Source organism: Ursus americanus, chromosome 12 (assembly GCF_024610735.1).
Source record: "Ursus americanus isolate L20-20 chromosome 12, mUrsAme1.1.p, whole genome shotgun sequence".
Lineage (NCBI taxonomy): Eukaryota > Metazoa > Chordata > Mammalia > Carnivora > Ursidae > Ursus > Ursus americanus.
Window position 1 is genome coordinate 19,612,022 of NC_142138.1, and position 20,409 is coordinate 19,632,430.

At 39.4% G+C, this 20,409-nt stretch overlaps 2 protein-coding genes and 1 pseudogene across 5 annotated transcripts in view; all 3 read left to right on the top strand.

Annotated features, from left to right (window-relative positions):
• The window catches only part of EFCAB7 (EF-hand calcium binding domain 7), a 51,037-nt gene extending 37,933 nt beyond the window's left edge, over positions 1–13,104 (top strand). Inside the window, exons 13-18 of one of the 3 annotated variants that reach the window (XM_087865963.1) lie at positions 1,713–1,820; positions 2,791–2,842; positions 3,527–3,586; positions 4,707–4,980; positions 8,413–8,575; positions 12,802–13,104. In XM_087865963.1, coding sequence (XP_087722089.1) covers positions 1,713–1,820; positions 2,791–2,842; positions 3,527–3,586; positions 4,707–4,783 — 297 coding nt within the window. In that variant the 3' untranslated portion in view covers positions 4,784–4,980; positions 8,413–8,575; positions 12,802–13,104. Of the gene's footprint in view, positions 1–1,712; positions 1,821–2,790; positions 3,587–4,706; positions 4,981–8,412; positions 8,576–12,801 lie in introns of those variants that run through there. The other 2 variants (XM_087865962.1, XM_045802166.2) reach the window with 2 other exon arrangements.
• LOC123795358 (glycerophosphodiester phosphodiesterase 1 pseudogene) lies at positions 3,593–13,104 on the top strand (annotated as a pseudogene). The gene is made up of 2 exons (XR_015726256.1): positions 3,593–4,980; positions 12,802–13,104. The product of XR_015726256.1 is annotated as a glycerophosphodiester phosphodiesterase 1 pseudogene (transcript).
• Positions 13,105–16,601: 3,497 nt separating this feature from the next.
• Positions 16,602–20,409, top strand: part of PGM1 (phosphoglucomutase 1) — a 61,539-nt gene continuing 57,731 nt past the window's right edge. The window contains exon 1 of the mRNA XM_045802168.2: positions 16,602–17,021. Coding sequence (XP_045658124.2) covers positions 16,776–17,021 — 246 coding nt within the window. The 5' untranslated portion in view covers positions 16,602–16,775. The remainder of the gene's footprint in view (positions 17,022–20,409) is intronic.

Below are 20,409 nucleotides of genomic sequence, written 5' to 3' on the forward strand. Positions count from 1 at the left end.
ATAACTATTTCAAATAACATATTGGGTTTTAAAGAAATATAAACAAAGTAAAGAAAAAATGTAACCCAACTTTTTCCACACTTTGAAATATTAGAAATTCTATAGACTGTCATCATTTTATCTAATATATTCCACTGCTCAGGACCTATTCTTATCAAGCCAATTATTGCTAACTTTAGCTACCGTCCCTGCTACTACTGATATTGCAGGCCAAGAGAATACATACATAAATGCTTAGAGATACCCAGCTTTCTAGAAACATAAATTTTCATAAAATCTTACTCAAGATGGCTGGATTTTTAGGACTGTTGGCTTCTTTTAGTTCCTGAGTGAGACTTACATTATTTTTATACTTACCATGAATTTCTTAAAGTGCTTAAGATTTGGCTGAGTATGGAGTCAATGTGAGTATATACTATATAACTAAATAACTCTTCTAGTTACAATAGAGGCTACCATCAGTGTAATATGGTTTCTGCTTTCAAGGAGTTTTTGGGCTAGTTGGGAAGACAAAATTAATACTCTCAAGAGAGATCAGAGAATAATTAAATGTTAAATTATATAGAACTGTTTATTTGTGCAGTAGTTTTACTGTATTTGCATCTCTTGTGGTTGATGATGTTAGTTTGAACTATAGAAGTTGGGGAAGGACTTGTGATGAGGGGAAGGGGACTGTGGTATGGGATTGGAGACAAACTAAGATTAGATATGCAGAGATAGCCGTTAGAAGCAGAGAAACAGTGTGAGTAGTAACATGTAAGAGGGTTAATGTGAAGAATAGAGGAAATAGTGGAATATCCATGATGCAGAAACAGAAAACTTTATTTGGAGGAGTACTAAAAAGATAAATAACATAGGTGGGTTGGGTCCAGATTATATTTATTATCTTGAAAATGAGGTAGAGGACTTGGACTTGATAAAAGCCGTTAGGGTCCCCAGCTAGGAAATTCCAATCTTCAAGTGGATTGTAAAGCTTTGGAGGGTGATTCCTAAGATACAACATGCCTTCCCTTCTGCCCTCTATGTTTTATTAGAACTAAAAGGGTGGATGGGAGTCACTATCTTACCACAGTTTCTCTGTTCTGTAGTTAGATTATTTCTCAACCCTCCATCTCCTTCCTTTCCCTCAAGGAAAATTAAACTTCCCTGCACTAAAATGATGTAATAATAATATTTTAAAGTTTCCCGTTTGTCAGGCACTTTACATTTATTAACGCATTTACTTCTCACAACAACCCAATGAGGTAAGTACTAACCACATTTTACACACAAGGAAACTGAAGTATGGGGAAGTTAAATAACTTGCAGAAGGTCACAAGCTGAGTAGTAGAGCTGAGAAATGAATCCAAGTAGTCTAATATTTTACTGCCCCTTTGTAGTCATTAGGGAGTGTTTGTAGCTTTCTTAGTAGGAGAATACTTTGGCACCTACATTTCTTACATTCACTAGCTTCATTCTGCTTTCTCTTGCTTCCTGTCTATTCTAGAGACTATCTATTATCTGTGATCTATTATCTCAAGTACTGCTTCTTCCATAAGGTCTTCCTTGCTAACCCAGTCTGAGCTAATGCTTCTGTGTTTCTATAATATCTTCTATGTTTCTACAGACCCTGTGAATACCTCTATCACAAGACTTATGAAGTGTTTTGTAATAATCATTTTATTTGTATTTATTAAAGAAAGGACTAGCAACTTATGAAATTTTTTTTGTAGTCAGATAATAAAGTGGTTATTCACGTCAACAATGAACTAAGTAAAAACTGCATAAACAACAGAGGACTCAACATATTTGCAGTAGAAGTGGCACCAAAATCCACAATGGTAATGTATTGTTTTCTAATTAAAGCTGCTTGTTTTTATCAATTTGAAAAAATGTTTTTACTAATAATGCTGTGAATAAGTGGAAATATGAAATAAAGTATAAAATTATTCTAAGTATGATATTCATATTATTATCATCCTATATTAGGAGATTTTGGTTCTAGTCCAGTTCTCACTATTTGGTTGAGTGATTATGAGAGATTCATTTAGCCACTCTGTTCCTGTCTCTTTAAATGTAAAATTAATATAATATTACTAGAGTTAGGTAGTTCACAAGGTTAATGTAAAGATAAAAATAAAATGATGTACATGAAAGCATTTTGCAATATCATATAGAAAGAAAAAGTAGTGTTTATAGTAAATGGGAATTTTGCTAATCCAAAATATTTTTATCTACATTATTTTTTCGAAAATAACCTGAAAGAGAAAATGCCTCTAAGTTTTAGGTAACAGCCATCTAAGTCAAGAGCCAGGAACAGCTGTAGTTTCTGGTGTAGCAGAATTTAGCCAGGCGTTCAAAGGCAGGGACCCTGAAACTGGTCTAGTGAAGGGAAAAAGGAAAAAGCCTTCTACTCTTATCCTTTCTTCATTCTGTCCATGAAATCCTAAAACATTCTAGAACTGAATAAAGAGAGATTCTACAGAATTGCAATGAGGAGTTTAGAAAATGCTCTACATTTAGCAAAAAAAGGATATTTACTCCTCTTTCCACTACTCTGTTTTCCACTACTCTTACCCCACATTTATGTACACCAAATATCAGCTCCTATATTTGAGTGGAATTTATGCTGGATTTTCTGTTAGACATCAGATCATAGATTGTAGGTACCCACTAAGGACAAATGGTGTAGAATTTTATCTGCACAGGGATATTTTTTGCATAGGGTCTAGAAATGTTATCCTGTTTAAAAATTAGCCAAAAATAACAATATGTAAAAGGAAAGTAAAAGTTTTCTATTTTTATATGCAGGTTTGTCAACATGTAATGCCTCTGAATGAACGACAAGAATGGATATATTATTGTGTGTATTCCCTTATATCTTAAATATTGTTTTCTACTTGAGGCTGTCAAACTAAGAATTCTTTCAGGCTTAGTCTGTTATTTGTTGATAAACTAAATGCTAATCAATTTAACTGATATACATAAACAATAATCTATTTAATTTGTATGTGTTTATATTTTATACCCATGTTATATACTTTATTATTAAAATATAATTATAAAATAGAAATAATGTTTTTAATGTGTGGCTTTCTTATTAATTTAATGGGAAATCTGGGCATATTTCAGTTACCAATAATAAATCAAAATAAACTTACAGATAAGCTTTTAAAAAATGGTATTTGATGAATTCTACAAAATCCTGTATACTTTTGGTTTAATCTTACTCATCAAAAATAAATTCAAAGAAAATGAAAATAGGCCAGCTGCAGCTAGTGCCTTGGGCTCTCACCCTGTCTTCTGTTTTGTCCCCGGAGCCCAGCAGGTCACACACTCCCATCCATGCCACTCTGGTCACAGGCATGTGGCTGTGGGAGGACCAGGGGGCCTCTTGGGTGCCTTCTCTTTGCTGCTGCTGCTGCTGCTGAGGATGATGCATAGCCCCTTCAAAACCTGCCTTTTTCCACCAGCAGCCTCTACCTCTTGCTGCACCTCTTCAGCTTTGAGCTGATGTTTCCTCCTCCAACCCCTTCTGGGCCTGTAGGTATTCAAGCCCTGGAAGCTGTTCTACCACCATCCATACTGGTGACCATTTGGCAGGCAGGTACGATTGGAGCAACAGGTCTGGAGTTGGATGTTGAATTTACTTCTGAGGGGATTCTTGTCTTAATGCACCATAGCACAGTAGATATGAAAACTGATGGTAGTGGTGAGTGATTTGACATTTGAACAAATGAGAAAACTTAATCTGCAGCAAATCACAGATTCGGGAATGATTTCCCTGATGAGAGGATCTCTAACCTGAGCCATAGTCACACAATCTTCTTAGATGTCAAGGGCCATGCAAATATAACACTGGTACTTTAAGGAAAGTGTATATGCAGTCTCTTCAACTATACAATCTGCTCTGGTATCATCTGCTCTTTCTTGCCAAAAGTGATCTATAAGATGAAACAGATCAGAATGTAATATAATGGCATTAACTCACAGAACTTGGAGCCTTAGCCATCCAGGCGATGGGAAAGCACACTATGATACATGTGTTTCAGTCCATGTTTGTGGCAATAGACGTTTTGCTGGATTAGAGCATACATAGTATCTTGTGGTACCTGTATGGAACTTCAGCTTTCCTCATGCAACAGAATGTTGTATCCCTGGACTACTCAAAGAAGTGGTTAGCTAAAGGCATTCAAGTTGTTGCTGGGGGAACATTTTCCCTTCTTTCTTTTGTTACTGAACTCAAACTTGTCTGAGCACCTGATACACAGTAAGCTAATGTCTGAGACTCCAGTTTTTAAGCAAAGAGAGCTTTATTATCAGAAGAGCAGCCCAAGAAGAAGGCAAGGAGATCATTCCCAAAGCTGCCTTGCCCTTTTGAGCCTAGGGACAGTTTATATACATTTAGGGAAGGAGGTGAATGCATGAGAGGAGGGTGAAGAGTTTCTTGAATCATGAAGTGAGAGGCCTTGAAAGAGGTGCCATTTGGGACCTGGTATGATCAGGTACATCAGATAATTTCAAGACAAATATTACCATCCAGTCCCCATTAGGTTTCTACAGTCAGTGGGTAAACAGGGAGTAGGGGCAAAAAAGGGAAAGTTAGTGATTGATCGTGTATGAAGTTAAGAGATGCATAAAACAGAAGTAGGGAACAAAATAGAATGTGGAGCTAAGTTAATAATGCAACTAATACAACTATAGTTCTGCCTCTGCTTTCAAAACAGGTCCAGGAACCAAGTATCTGGCCTCGCTTTATGGATTCATTGGCTGGTCTAATAATCAACTAGACATGGGACATTAACAGGAGAAAAAGAAATTTCATTATGGGAGCCCGACAAAGACATGAGACCCACAGGCAGTCAGCCAATTGAGGCTTATATACCATCCCGAGCAGAGGAGAGAGGATAGGATTCTGGGGCTTCAAAGGGGAAGAAGACCGTTCACAGGAAGATGAGAAGAGTGAATGTTTGGTAAACAAATGTTTGCCATGCCACACAGGTAAGTCTTTCTGATATAAAAAATTATCTCTAGTAATAGCTCTCTTCCTGGTACAGGCCATCTATCTAAATTCTTTTAGGCAGTTAAGGGAGAGCTAATAAGCTTTTCCCAAGTCAGTTGGGTCTTAATTGCCTTCAGCTCAAAACAATCCATATGTTAAAGTGGCACATTTTAGGCTAGCATATTCTGCTGCCTTTTGATACCTTTGATAAAAATATGGCTATGAGTCCCATCTTGGTTCCAGCTGTATCACTGACAGCAACATGAGATCATGCCCTGTCCTGAAATCAAGAGTCAGATGTTTAACCTACTGAGCCACCCAGGCGCCCTGTAGTGTGTATTTATTTTAAAGTCTTCTTTCTGATATTCTTCAGATTTTCTTCCCACCTCTGACATTTCTTTTCACCTACACTTCTGCAGCTTCTCCCAGTTTCCACATTATCTCTCACCTCAGGCCCTTTGGATGTGATGTTTCTTTCTGCCTATAGAAAAATAATTGTCTCTCTACTCCTCCTTCTTCCTTCAGGTCTCAGTGAATATGTCACTTTTTCTAAGAATCCTTTCCTGATTAAGCCCCTACCAAGACTACTTTGGTGGCCCTAAAAGCTCATGCTTATTCTTCATTGTAGCACTCGTCATACTGTACAGGAATTACTGTTTATTTTTACCTGAAAAGGTAAAAGGCTGAAAGCAGGGACAGTTGTGGTTCCAGTATATACCATAGAACCATAATAGATATGCAATAAATATTTGCTGGACAGTTGAATAAAGTGGGCAGAAAATTAAAATAAACTTAGCTGCGGTATGAATTTTTCCTAATTATTAGGGCTGTTTGTAAATTAAAAATAGACACATAAGAAAAAATGGCTCATTACTATTAAATTCTATTTACCAAGGTTTTGTTTTTCATGTCATTAACAGATTAAGACAACTACATTTAATAGTTTTGTTGATTTTTCATTAGATACTGTAGTAGATCTGGTTTTTTTTTAAAAGCCAGAAGCCTTCTTTTAGATCTATTTTTGGTGTAGGTTGAATATGATACAGAAATTTAATACACCACACTAATCATATTTTGGATATAATCCAGAAAAAGAAAGAGCTGAGAAAATGTGTTACATATTAGCCTATTAAGGAATACTATTAAGTTCTAAATTAGTAAGCACTGATCATTGAGCATAAATTACAGGTGAAGGCATGGGAACAAAAAAGGAGGGGAAGGCTTGTCCAATTTTTTGAAGGGAATAAGACTCCCAGAAGATTGAAGGAATGAGAGAAGGGTAGTTTGAAGCTAAGTAGTGCTTTGGTTTTAGTTATACAGTACAGTGTATTTTAAAATTTAAATAATATAAAATAAAGCACATTTTAATAACTATTAAAGGAAATGAAGCATGAGCTTTAAAATCTGGAGAAGTGCTACACTAAGGTATTAGACTATTTGATAGAAGAAATTTGGACAAGTTGGAAAGACGAGTATGGGCTGGAAGAATCAGGAATGAGCTAGAACTTTAAATGAACTTGAAGGGATAAGAGGGATTTCAAAAAGGATAGAGATTTCAGGTATTTTCTCATGTCTTTCACTTTTCCTAGAATTTCCTGTATTGTCTCTGCCTATTAATATCACAAACAATAGGTCAATCACGTACTTGCTGAGTGCCAAATATGCATAGAGCACTGCTTTGTCAGAGAAGATAGATTGTGACAAATATTAACACTCTGTACCTTTAACACATATTTTTAAATGCCTCATCCTTCATGAAACCTTTAATCCTTTCTCCAATCCAGAAGAAACTATTCTACTTCTTGAGCTTCTATTTTAAAACTAATACTTTTTTTTTTCCTGTGAGGATTTTTTGTTTTATTTTGTCTGGTTTTATTTTATTCAAGTAAAAATGGTATAAATGATAAGGTAGTTCATTCAACTTTCAATTCACATAAGGACTTTGCCTTGAAACACCCACTGTACTTAGGAATGCAGTAGAAGTGCTTTATGTGTTCTTTCTCTTCATCGCACAGTGTATTAATACGATATGTAGCCAAGAGTTGAGAGTTAAAGTGAAACTGGTATTTGTTTTTAAGTTAAGTAGTGTGTGCCAGTGAAGAATACAATCTTTACAGTGCGGTCTGTTGCCTCTATCTTGATTCATGCTAGGGTGCCTTACCCACCATTGCTTTTGCACTATCAGTAAAAAGGGAAAAAACATCTTGCATTAAAAAATAGTTTTGCTGGGGTGCCTGAGTGGTTCAGTCAATTAAGCATCTACCTTTGGTTCAGGTCATGATCCTAGGGTCCTGGGATTGAGCCCCACTTTGGGCTCCCTGCTCAGTGGGAGTCTGCTTCTCCTCCCCCCCCCACTTGTGCTCACTCTCTCTCTAAAATAAGTAAATAAAATCTTAAAAAATAATTTTGCCTTTGTAGAACCCCTAAATGGGTTTAGGCTACCAGGGTTCCATGAACCACACTTTGAGAACCACTGAAGTAGAGACTCGCTTTATGGCTTTCCTTGTAAAAGCTAGGGCCTGGACATTTATTACAGATGAGGTTCTCTGAGTCTTTGGCTGAATTGCCTTCACAGACATCATTCTCTCAATAAGAAAAATAAAGACAAATTAAGGAATCTAAGAAACTTAAATATTATCTACTGCTTCCTAATATGGGCACAGCCTAGTTAAGACAGATTACAAAACTTGTTAGAGAAACCACTGGTTGAGATACGTATAACCCTGAGACCAAGAGTTGCATGCTCTACTGACTGAGCCAGCCGGGCACCCCTGAGTAGTATATCTTAATATGGATGTACCACGATTTGTTTATTGGTTCATTTGCTAGGCCATTTCCAGTTTTTGGCAATATTAATTGAGCTGCTATAAATATAAACATTCATGCACAGATTACAGATTCTTTTGTGTGGACATAAGTTTTCATTTTTCTAGGATAGATAGGTAGAAGTGAGATTGCTAGGTCATATGGTAAGTGTGTGTTTGACTTTTTAAGAAACTACCAAAGTGCCTAAGTGTTTTCTGGAGTGGCTGTACCATTTTGCGTTTCCATCAGCAATGTATGAGAGTTTCATATTATGAAGTTAGCTGAAGATGTTTTTGTAGATGCCCTTTTATAAGTTGGGAAAGTTGCCTTCTTTTCCTAGATTACTGAGATGTTTTAAAAATCAGGAATGGATGCTGAAATGTTGAATATTTTTTTCTTTGTCCTTGTATTATTTTTCTTCTTTAGACTATTAATGTGATGGATTACACTGATGGATTTTCAAATATTGAACCAGCCATTCATTCCCAAGATAAACCCCTCTTGGTTGTGATATGCTATTTTTATAATACATATTGTGAATTCAATTGGCTAGTACATTGTTGGGCATTTTTGTGACTATGTATATGAGGAATATTGATCTCCAGTTTTCTTTTTTTTTTCCTAAGTGGGAGAGAGAGATCTTGTGTGAGAGTGGGGAGTAGGACAGAGGGAGAGAAAGAAAATCCTCAAGCAGACTCCCCACTGAGCAAGGGGCTCAATCCTAGGACCCTGAGATCATGACCTGAGCCAAAACCAAGAGCCAGCTGCTTAACTGACTGAGCCAGCCAGGTATCCCTCTCTAGTTTTCTTGATTTGTAATGTCTTTGTCTGGTTTGGGTATCAGGGCAATGCTGACCTCATAAATGAGTCAAGAATGTTTCTTCCCGGGGCACCTGGGTGGCTCAGTCGTTAAGCATCTGCCTTCAGCTCAGGGTGTGATCCCGGCGTTCTGGGATCGAGCCCCGCATCAGGCTCCTCCGCTGGAGCATGCTTCTTCCTCTCCCACTCTCCCTGCTTGTGTTCCCTCTCTCACTGGCTGTCTCTCTGTCAAATAAATAAATAAAATCTTTTAAAAAAATTTGAATGTTTCTTCCTTTTATTTTCTAAAAGAGACTGTGTGCAATTGGTGTTATTTCTTCTTTAAATGTTCGTTTCAATTTGTCTTTGAGACCATCCGGGTGGGGAGAATTTTTGGAGGTTTGAAGTACTAATTCAATTTCTTTAACAGTTATGGGGCCATTCAGTTTATCTATTTCATCTGGTCGTGGGGGGATTGGTAGTGTGTGGGTTTTGAGGAATTGGTCCATTTAATATAAGTTGTAAAATGTATGTGTAGAGAGTTTTATAAAGCATTGTTTATGGGGTCTGTAGTGATATTTCCTCTGTCATTCCTGATAGTAATAAGGTGTATCTTTTTTTCTTTGCCAGTTTTGTTAGAGTTTTATCAATTTTATTGATCTTTTCCGAGAACCAACTTTTAGTTTCATTGATTTTTCTTTATTTTTGTTTTCAATTTCATTGATTTCTGTTCTTAATATTTTCTTCTTCTTGTTTGCTTTGGGCTTATTAGTTCTTTTCCTAGTTTGTTAAGGTAGAAGTTTTGATTATTGATTAGATATTTTTTAAATTCTAATACTAGCTTTAAAAATCAATACCTTTTTGTGTCTCATACTTTGTTTCTTACATGTGTCTGGACTGTTCTGTTTTTATCTCCTTGAGTACAGGATCTTATCTTAGGTGACTAATCTGAGCCTAACTAAGTATCTTGTACTATGTGTTTAGTATTTTATAGATGATTTGAATGGAGGGATGGATGGATAAAAGGAGAGCGAGGGCAATGAATATAAATTATTTCAAAGCTATCTTCAGAATTAAGAAAAATATATAACAGGAGCTACAGGAGTCAGTAATGTCAAAGTAAGGAAACAAAACAATTCACTCATTAGGAAAAATTGCTAACACCCGTCAAAGCTAGTTTTGATAGGGAGTATTCAAAACCTCAAAGTGGCAGACAGAACACTCACGGTCTGTTGGATCCAATTCTACACAGTGAATGAAACTTTCCTAGCCAATTCAATAAAACAGATTTTAACTTATTCAGATAATTTGAGCAAAATAATTTGGAAATAATTACCTCCACGATTTCTTGCTTCCTTGTTTTACTCATGCTGTACCTAATATACTTTCCTCTGTCATTTATTCACTGGTAGAGACTTAGAATATAGTCTTCTTTTTCTTATTCCGTCTCTTACTGATGACCTGACATCATACTTTAGGCTTCTAGGGAATCATGAGATGAGTTTGAGCTTCCTGGCTCATACGCCTCCATAAAATTAAAGCATTTGTATTTAGTTTCCTATGGCTGCTGTAACAAATTACCACAAATCACCATGCTTAAAACATGAATTTTCCCACAGTTCTGGAAACCAGAAGTCCAAAATCAGTATACTGAGCTAACATCAAGGTGTCATTAGGGCTGTGCTCTCTTTAGAGGTTCTAGAGGAGAGTGTATTTCCTGCTTCTTCCCGCTTTTGATGGCTGCTGGCATTCCATGGTTTGTGGCTGCATCACCCCAGTCTCTGCTTCATTGGTCATACTGTCTTCTCCTCTTCTGTAATAAAAGCTATCTCTGCTTCCCTCTTAGAACACTTATAATTGCATTTAGAACTCACTTGAATAATCCAGGATAATCTCCCCATCTCAAGATCCTTAATTATACCTGCAAAGTCCTTTTCTTGCCATATGATGCACAGGTTGCAGGGGTTAGAATGTGGATCTCTCTCAGGCAGCCATTATTGAGCCTACCATAGCATCTTGATTCCTTAGTCAAGAACACTGGCGAAAGGGGGTAACAGAAGACATTCATTATCTCTTAAAAAATGTCCTTCATAATCTGTATTTTTAAAAATCTTATCTCTTTGCCATTTGAAATATTAATATTTGCATATAAAATATTCATATAAATTAATTCAGACTGATATCCTTTATAGTAGATTCCAAAAATGAATTCTAAGGGAAAAGCCCAATTTATTATATATCAATCTTTTTCACATATAGCTTCATGAATAATCATTTGACACTGAAACATGAGTTCAGAAACTATTATTATTTTGGCACAGGAACAAACTTAATTTCAGAATCAGAGACTCCAGATATCCATGAACTTTCATTCAATTAAAAGTTTTAAGCACCTGAATGACTTACGGATACAAATAGAAAAGACATTAAATGATTTCATATTGCTTCCATATGTAGAAACTAGTCATTTCAGCAAGTTACAAATAAATCAAAATTTAACATAATGAACAAAATCTGCAGCCAGGAAGAACCTGTGATTTGGGTTTAACAAATGAACTAACATGACATTTGCAGTTATTGCTCAGCATTAATTTGTATGGCTTCATATGGAATCATCAATTAGTTATTTGCCAGCTACAAATAACTGAAAATTCTTGTAAGGGATTATCTATAATTTACCTCTTCTCCCACAGCTCTCTTAATTGAGAGATCACCTTTCAGGCCTAGTAGAACTCTTGGGTAAGAGAGAGATTTGAGAGATGCCTGAGTGGCTCACTCGGTTCAGCGTCTCCTTTTTTTTTTTTTTTTTAAGATTTTATTTATTTATTTGACAGAGAGAGAGAGAGCCAGCGAGAGAGGGAACACAAGTAGGGGGAGTGGGAGAGAAAGAAGCAGGCTCCCAGCGGAGGAGCCTGATGTGGGGCTCGATCCCATAACACCGGGATCACGCCCTGAGCCGAAGGCAGACGCTTAACATCTGAGCCACCCAGGCGCCCCCAGCGTCTGCCTTTGACTCAGGTCATGAACCTGGGGTCCTGGGATTGAGTCCCACGTTGGGCTCCTTGCTCAGCAAGAAGCCTGCTTCTAACCTCTGCCTGACACTCACCCTGCTTGTGCTCTCTCTCTCTTTCTGATAAATAAATAAAATCTTAAAAAAAAAAAAAAAAGGAGAGAGATTCGGGCCACTATTCTTGGCCTAAACTGGAGACTAACCCAATAAAGATTCCTCAGTACAGATTCTTCAGCCATCGCTTGACACCACCAGATGGGAAGCTGAGTGTATACAAATATAACATTGTGTTTTGTTTTGTTTTTAACAATATAGGTGCTCTCTAAAGCTTTGTCTACATGTTAATGAATTACTTTTCAGTCTATTTTATTTTATAATTTTTTAAATTTTCCTTTAAATATTTTATTTATATGACAGAGAGACAGAGCACAAGCAGGGAGAGCAGCAGGCAGAGGGAGAAGCATGCTCCCAAGGGGCAGGGAGCCTGAAGCAGGGCTCAATCCCAGGACCTGGGGATCATGACCTGAGCCCCAGGCAGACACTTAACTGACTGAGCCACCCAGGTGCCCAACTTTTCAGTATATTTTAATTATCAATTTCATATGAACCATGTAACAACTGCTAATGGCTAATGCCACTAGATCACCCACATCACCATCCAGTGTTTCCATTATAAATTCCATACGTCTTTTTTTTTTTTTTAAAGATTTTATTTATTTATTTGACAGAGATAGAGACAGCCAGCGAGAGAGGGAACAGAAGCAGGGGGAGTGGGAGAGGAAGAAGCAGGCTCATAGCGGAGGAGCCTGATGTGGGGCTCGATCCCAGAACGCCGGGATCACGCCCTGAGCCGAAGGCAGATGCTTAACCGCTGTGCCACCCAGGTGCCCCCCATAAGTCTTTTTTCATTATAAATTGCATATGCATGCCATTTGTTGTTTATTGCATTTATCAGAGATTTATATCCTACGATAAACACATTTCTTTAAATCACTATAGTTGGAATGCAAGTGATGATTTGTAAAGGGTGAAGGTAAAGCTGTCTTCATGAATACTGTATTTGGAAATGGGATTGACCAAGCATTGTACATTTATCTAGCCAGGACTTAACCTACCTCCCATTTATATATATTTGTATATCACGACAGAGAAATCATTAAAGCTTTTCACAGGATTTCCAACTGCTTTTTTTTTTTTTTTAATCTAGATGAAACCTGACAAAATTCTGGACTTACAGGAAGACTCCTAAATGGCATATTAATAACTTGCTGAAGAAATAGATCGTCCTTGCCTTTGAATGGAACCTAGTAGATTTGAGTTCAGGTTTATGGAAAGCTGGAAGGCTTATGGAAGAAACATCTAAATCTTCCTCCTGTATTGATGTTCCTGAAGAAATTGTCTTTCAGAGGTAGAAAAGCCTAATTTTTTCACATGGCAGTTACTGTCCTTTAAATGTTGGAGTTTCTCAGACCTCAGTGACGGATTTCTTTCCTTTTTTTTTTTTTTTCTTCTGTACTCTGTATTCTCTTTCTAATGATCTCATTTGTTCTCAAGTTTTCAAATGCTATCTATATGCTAATGGATTATAAGTTCATATCACTCTGCCATGTCTCTTTTCTAAGCTCTAGACCTCTATAATACTTCTTTCTGTACCTCCTTGTGGATGCATGACAGAAACCTCAAACTTTATGTGTCCAAAACAACTCATGATACTGTATCACCCTCCAACTCCACATTTCTTCTAATAGTCCCAGTCTCAAATTGCTAGGAGACACTACTCCTTTTCACTCACCCTATACATATAATCTGTCAGCAAGTGCTGCTGATTCCACTTTCTGAAAATATCTTGAGTCTATTCACTTCTGTCCATCTCCATTGACTTTGACCTAGTATAGTCTACCATTTCCCCCTATCTGGTTTCAATTCATTTTTTTCCTTTCATTCATTGACAAGGCAGCCAGAGTGATTACTTAAAAATGTTACTGTGACTGAAATATTCCTCTGTTTAAAACCCTTTTGGCATACTAAGACAGGGATAAACCTTAAAGACACTATGCTAAGCGAAATAAGCCAGACCAAAAGGACAAATATTGTATGATTCCACTTATATGAGACTAGAATAGTCAAATTCATAGAGATAGAAAGCAGAATAGTGGTTTCCAAGAGCTAAGTGAAGGAGAAATGGGGTGTTATTGTGTGAGACCAAGGGCCATTCTGACTTGTTCACCTAAGACCTTTCAAAGAGCTGGTGCTTAGCAGAAGTACAACACATTTGTGAAATGAATGAATCAAAGCGTGAATGAATGCATACCATCTGAAGGATAAAGGATAACTTATCAGTGAAAAAACATAATTACCACCTAAAAGAGGTACTAAAAAGAAAACAAATAGTGGCGTTTCCCCCCATGTAGTGTAGTTTCTTCTCCCCTCCCCCCAAGTTTTTATTTAGATTCCAGATAGTTAACACAGTGCAATATTAGTTTAGGTGTAGAAATTGTTTATAGAAATAATAGATTCTCCATAGAAAGCATGAAAAATCTAGATAAAGCATAAAGGAGAATATAAAAATACCCTCTCTCATAACCCAGAGGTAATCACTGTTATATATCTTGATGATTTCCTTCTACTTAATCACTGTTATATATCTTGATAGAGTTCCTTCTAGTCCTTTGCATGTGTTTTTTTTTTTCTTTAAAGATTTATTTTTAAATAATCTATCTCCCCAACGTGGGGCTCGAACATACAACCCCAAGATCAAGAGTTGCATGCTGTACTGACTGAGCCCAGCCTGTAGAGTATTTCTTTATATGGATATACCACAGTTATTTTATTGATTCATTTGCTAGGCCATTTCCAGTTTTTATCAATATTAATTGAGCTGCTATAAACATTCACAAATTATATATTCTTTTGTATGAACATGTTTTCATTTTTCTAGGGTAGACAGGCAGAGGTGAGATTGCTGGGTCTTATGGTAAGTGTATGTTTGCTTTTTTAAGAAACTACCAAAGTGCCAAAGTATTTTCCGGAGTGGCTGTACCATTTTGCGTTTCCATCAGCAATGTATGAGAGTTTCAGTTTCTCTGCATCCTCCTTAGCACTTGATATTGTCAGTATTTTTTATTTTAGCCAAATTTGAACCCACCACTTTATAATAATGAATTATCAGTTACTGAGTACTTATTAGTACTATGCTAGGAACTCTATATTCAGTATCTAAAGGAATCCACACAACTGCAAGGTAGGTATTTCTAAGACTCTGTGATTCTATGCTATATTTTCATTTTGTGGAGTTAGCCAGCTTTGATTACATTCATCATTCTACCTCAGTTCTCTGGTTTATAAAATGGGGTTGATTATAGTACTTAATTCACAAGATGATCCTACTCTGTGAAGCTTTGTGCACTTCGGTGTAAATATTAGAAATCATTAACAACAGTCCAGGATTCAGTTTTCACATGTTATTTGCCCCTGAAACTCATACCGGGGTGCCTGGCTGGCTCAGTTGGCAGAGCATGTGACTCTTGATCTTGAGATTGTGAGTTCAAGCCCTATGTTGGGTGTGTAGCCTACTTTAAAAAACAAAACAAAACACGTACCTATATTTACATACCACCTATATCAACCTGAGAATCAGCAGCTATATGCATCTGTCAGCCTCTCTTCTTGATCAAGATATACTAATTAACCATTAAAGGGGCACGAACAGAATCAAATTCACAAGCTAATGATAAGTTCTAGTTTTGGAATTAGGGAAGGGGAGCTATTTTTTCAGGGCCGTTATGGTTCAGGCACCATGCCAGGTGATTTGCTTACATCAGCTGATTATGATTTAATCTGTTTGGACTGGAGCCTGTGTAGTTTCAGAAGTGTCTCAGGTGATTCTATTGTGTACCCATGATTGAGAAATACAGACAAACGCCCATTAATTCTTGCAGAAACTCTCTAAGGTAGGTTTTATGTTCATTTTATTGTAAAGAGATGGATGCCCATTGTTACTAGCTTTTTCCAGGTCACACGTCTCATAAGCAGGGGGAAAAAGCTGTGGCTTTTCTACAAATGACATATTTCCTGAGCAGAGCAGGCAATCACTCTCACCAAATTGAGGGGGATGCTAAACCAAAAGGAAAGAATCAACATTCCTACTTAATAATCAAGTCTCTTTCGTTGACTCTCTATCCTCCATGAACTCTTTCAGTCCTTCTTCATCTCTTCACCAAATTTCTACTACACAAATAACTGGCTTATTTTGATGATGAATAATATTATACTCAGCCTTTCTTTGTATTTGTGCCTGTATCTATCAAGGCCTCCCTGTACATTTCCTAGTTATCAAACCTGGTGACATGGCAGGCAAATCATGGTGAGAGCCCTGGTTTTGGAGCCACACCCACCTGAGTTGGCCTCCTGTGTATACTTATCTCTGTGGCCGCAATAAGCCATTTAATTTTTTGAATCTCAGTTTTGTAAGCATGAAATAGTGAAAAATAAAACTTGTACTTTAGCAAGGATTAGAAACATTATATTCAATAAAACTTAGTTATCAGTATACCTACCCTAACCATGGAAGTAAAGGGTTTCGTTCATCAGTAAACACACAGAAAGTAGTAGTAGGTCGAATTAGACCTTGACTCCTTTTTCTGATAGAAATACCCTAATATTTGGAGAATATAAAGAATAAGGAGTCATGAATCTACCTAAGGCTGGCACTTCTATCCCTCAGAACAGGTTTCCAGAAAGTTCTTTACACTCTAGCCAAACCACAGGAAATCATTGTACTCTGCAATTTTCCCACTCCCTCTCCAGCTCTTGCCCTATGACAGAGTCCCTACCCCAGGTTCTGCCTTTCCATTTAGGGGAGGAGCTGCGGATTTCATTTTATAGTGGATTGGCTTACGGGGGTGGGGTGGGATGGGGAAACGAGAGAGGCTCCACCCACTGCACTAGAGGCCTGGAGGTGGGCGCTCCCTTTGCCCTACCCCCCGGACCTGAGAAGTGGGACCAGCGGCGGAGGGAGGGCCCTGTCCCCTGTCCCTTTAAGGAGGAGGGCCGAGCGCAGGCGAGAGAGCTGGCGTTGCCCCTGCCCCGTCCGAGCACGCCCTCCAGAGCAGCTGCAGCCACAGCTCCGGCCGCCCCTCGGTTAGCAGAGTCAGCTCCAGCCCCAGGAAGCGAGTCGCCACCATGGTGAAGATTGTGACGGTTAAGACCCAGGCGTACCCGGACCAGAAGCCGGGCACGAGCGGGCTGCGGAAGCGGGTGAAGGTGTTTCAGAGCAGCACCAACTACGCGGAGAATTTCATCCAGAGTATCATCTCCACCGTGGAGCCGGCGCAGCGGCAGGAGGCCACCCTGGTGGTGGGCGGGGACGGCAGGTTCTACATGAAGGAGGCCATCCAGCTCATCGTCCGCATCGCCGCCGCCAACGGGGTAAGCGACGCGCCGACTACTCCGTGGCGTGCGCCCGATACGGGGCCGTGCGCTACGTGCGGCCGGTGTCGCCGCCCGCCCCCTGCCGGGTCCGGCCCGGCTACTTCCGCACGCGGCCGCCCCAGTCTCCACCCCCGCCCCTCTGGGCTCGCTGTTCCCAGCCCGGAGGCCCCGCGCAGGTCGCTGTGTGCTGGAAGGTGGCCACGGGGGCTCTGCCGAGCTGCTCGGTCGACTCCCCGGGGGCGGGCGAGCGGGACTTGACCTTGGGAGGGCGGACCCTCCGCCTCCTGCCCCGCCCTTCTGTCTCCTCCTCCCTTCCCCTCCCCTCCTCCCGCTGAGGCCTTTGACATTTACATTAACCTTTCCGGTGATTGAAGATACGGTTTCAGCGCAGAGTGCAGTCACCTTAACCAGGAAAGGTTAGACCGCCTCTGCCTTGCTTAGAACCCCTCGCAACCCGTCCGGTTCCCTGCTATTCTCGTCTGGGACTGGCGCTTCTCACGGGCACGGAGCCCGATGCCGTGGGGCAGGGGTGGCGGGAGCGCCCGTCCAGCTGGTGCGTGAGGCCCTTGGGGCTGAGAAGGAGGTTGCAGAGTCTCGCTCCCCACACCCTAGTTTGCGCTGGGACAGAGCTCCTGCCCTTGCACGGCCTGGTTGCTGGGGCGCAGGCTTTTGAAACGGCTAGTCTTTGCCCGGTGGTGCTTCTAGATCTGTTCCATCGAGGAGTTGGAGCTGAATTTTCATTAGAACAGAAACTGCGTACCCAGGGGCACTCTTATGCAAGCCCTCGAGGCTGGCCAGGAAATTAATGCAACACCTTGGCTCGTCCCCCTCCCCACTTTCCTCACCAGCTAAGGACCGTTAACTGACTTTATGGGCAGGTCCACTCGGATAGGCGAAACTCTGAAATAGATTTTTAAGTAAAACCTGTTCGATGAAAAGGTGAATTTATAAAATAGGTAAGTTGGGGCCAATTATTCACTTTCAGAAAACGTTTTCTAATGAATTTTTCTTTCTGTATTTAAAATAAGCTTTGACTTCTACCCAACTCTTCTGGAACTCATTCCCTTTAGTAATATTTTTATTCATTTTAGTAGTACTTTATTTATCTTTAATATTTAAGTGTCATTTTGTCAAGCACTATGAAAAGCATTAAACACGCGGTATCTCATTTATGCTGTGGCCTTAAGAGGCCGATGCTATTATGGGCATCTTCAAGTTGCCAGTGAGAAAACTGAAGCCCAGGCAGGTTAAAGAGGAACTGCAGTTGTAGTACCCAGAATCCAACATTGACCTGCCAGTTCCAACTTCTGGGAATAAAGGGACCCTTGAATCTATAAAGATCTATTTTCCAGTCATCTGTAAATTCTAACCTGGGCCTGAGCTTCATCTCCCTCCCTGGGTCAAACATTTATAAGCATCAGGGAGAGAAGTTCCTCTAGATAGAATATGCTCTTGAGTTTTCAGACAACCACAAATTCCCTTGAAAGAAGAGCGAACAATAGTTGTATCCCAGTAGATCCTTTCAATTCCTTATCACCTATGTGGAATGTACATTTCATTCATTCATTGAACAAAGATTGAACCTATACCATGTGCAGAGAAATGTGTGGAATAAAGAGACAATTCAGACACAAGACTCGTCTCGTCCTTAAGGAGCTTGCTGACAGCATAATAGGAATTTTAGGTGTCCAAATGGAAAGTTGTCCATTTGGGAGTAATGTGGGATGGAAAGGAAAAAATTAGGCTAGGACTAAAAAAAATAATATTCTTAAAACCTCATCCCCTTTTAGCTACTGCCCTGTTGCTTTTCCCCATTTTGGCCAGTGGCCACCACTGATTTTTTTACCCATTCACTTACCACCTCGCTGCAATCTGGCTTCTGCTTCCTCCACCACTCCACCAAAATTGCTCTTGCCAAGGTTAGTAATGACTTTCTGGTTGCTAAATCCATTGAATACTTTTTAAGGCCTTATTTGCCTTTTGTTGCCTTTGGCACTACAGGTTTTGCATTTTTAAATCCTCCTTCCCTTGCCTTGATCACTGTCCTGATTCTCACACTTTTTGAGAGTTCCTTCCTGGTCTGCTTGCCCTATGCACACCCTAGCTTTTCCTAGGTTTCTGTCCTCAGCTTTCTGCTCTTCGATTTTGTTCCCTCTGTCTCTGTCTGTCTCTGTCTCCTCACCAGGGATTTAAGTATGCCACTCCACACTTCTGATGTGAATCAATTCAGTTAGCATGTTCCAAAAACTTTCCCCAGAAACCTTACTCTGCCACTTTCATTCCCTTATGAAGTACTCCTTTCTCATAGATACTTTATGGGCTTTCATTCCCTTATGAACTACTCCTTTCTCATAGATACCTCTGGAATAGTTTAATAAAATCCCAGTGAAATTATCTTTACATGTGACACTACCCCTAGAAAGTAAACTTCTTCAATACAAAGTCTGGTTTTATCTGTATTTGTAGTACCTAGAACAGTGTAGCTTTCAGTGAGTTCTTGTTTAATTGCCCTGAATTGTGAAGGATGAAGAATACACTTTAAGTTAAGCAAATTCCAGGACACCTGGGTGGCTCAGTCAGTTAAGTGTCTCCCTTTGGTTGGGTCATGATCCCAGGGTCCTGGGATCGAGTCCCGAGTCCCCTGTTCAGTGGGGAGCCTGCTTCTCCCTCTGCCTGCTGTTCCCTCTGCTTGTGCTCTCTCTCTCTCTGACAAATAAATAAAATCTTCAAAAAAGAAATAAGCAAATTCCAGCACTTAAAGCCAGTGTATAGTTGGTGATCAATGCATTTGTTCTCTTCAGACATTAATTATGTTGTGCTAAGTACTCGGGATACAAAATATTCCTGCCCTCAACAAAAATAAGTGTAGAAGGGGAGGTAGACAAGAGTAAACAGAGAAACACAGTGTGTTAGGTGTTACTGTTTGAGGTATGTGCCAGGTTCTGAAGGGGGGAGAGTATGGAGGGCTGTAGAGGTATCCCCTGCTTTTTGAAAGTTTGTCTTATGCCACTTCACTTTTATGAAAGACCTACGTTAAGTGCCTGTTTTTGCAAATGGTAAACTAAAAGAAATCTGAAAAGGACTTTTGCTCTTATGAAAAAAGGGGAAAAGTGAAAGTGAAGGTGGGCATTTGGTGTGCAGGGAGCTTTTAGAGATGCAGCAAGGACCCACCCCCAGCAGCAAGAGCGGCCCCACCAAGGGCCTTCCCAGAACTACATTCAGCATCTCAGCATCAAGCTGCCAGAGCTTTAAACTGTGCCTGTGAGCTTCTGGGCTTTATCTTGACTTATTCTGTGCGCCCATTAGCAAGATGTTTCCTAAGGTATCAGAAAACCTTACGAGGTTTATTTTTGGGGTCTGAGAACACTAAAAGTGATAGCTGAAT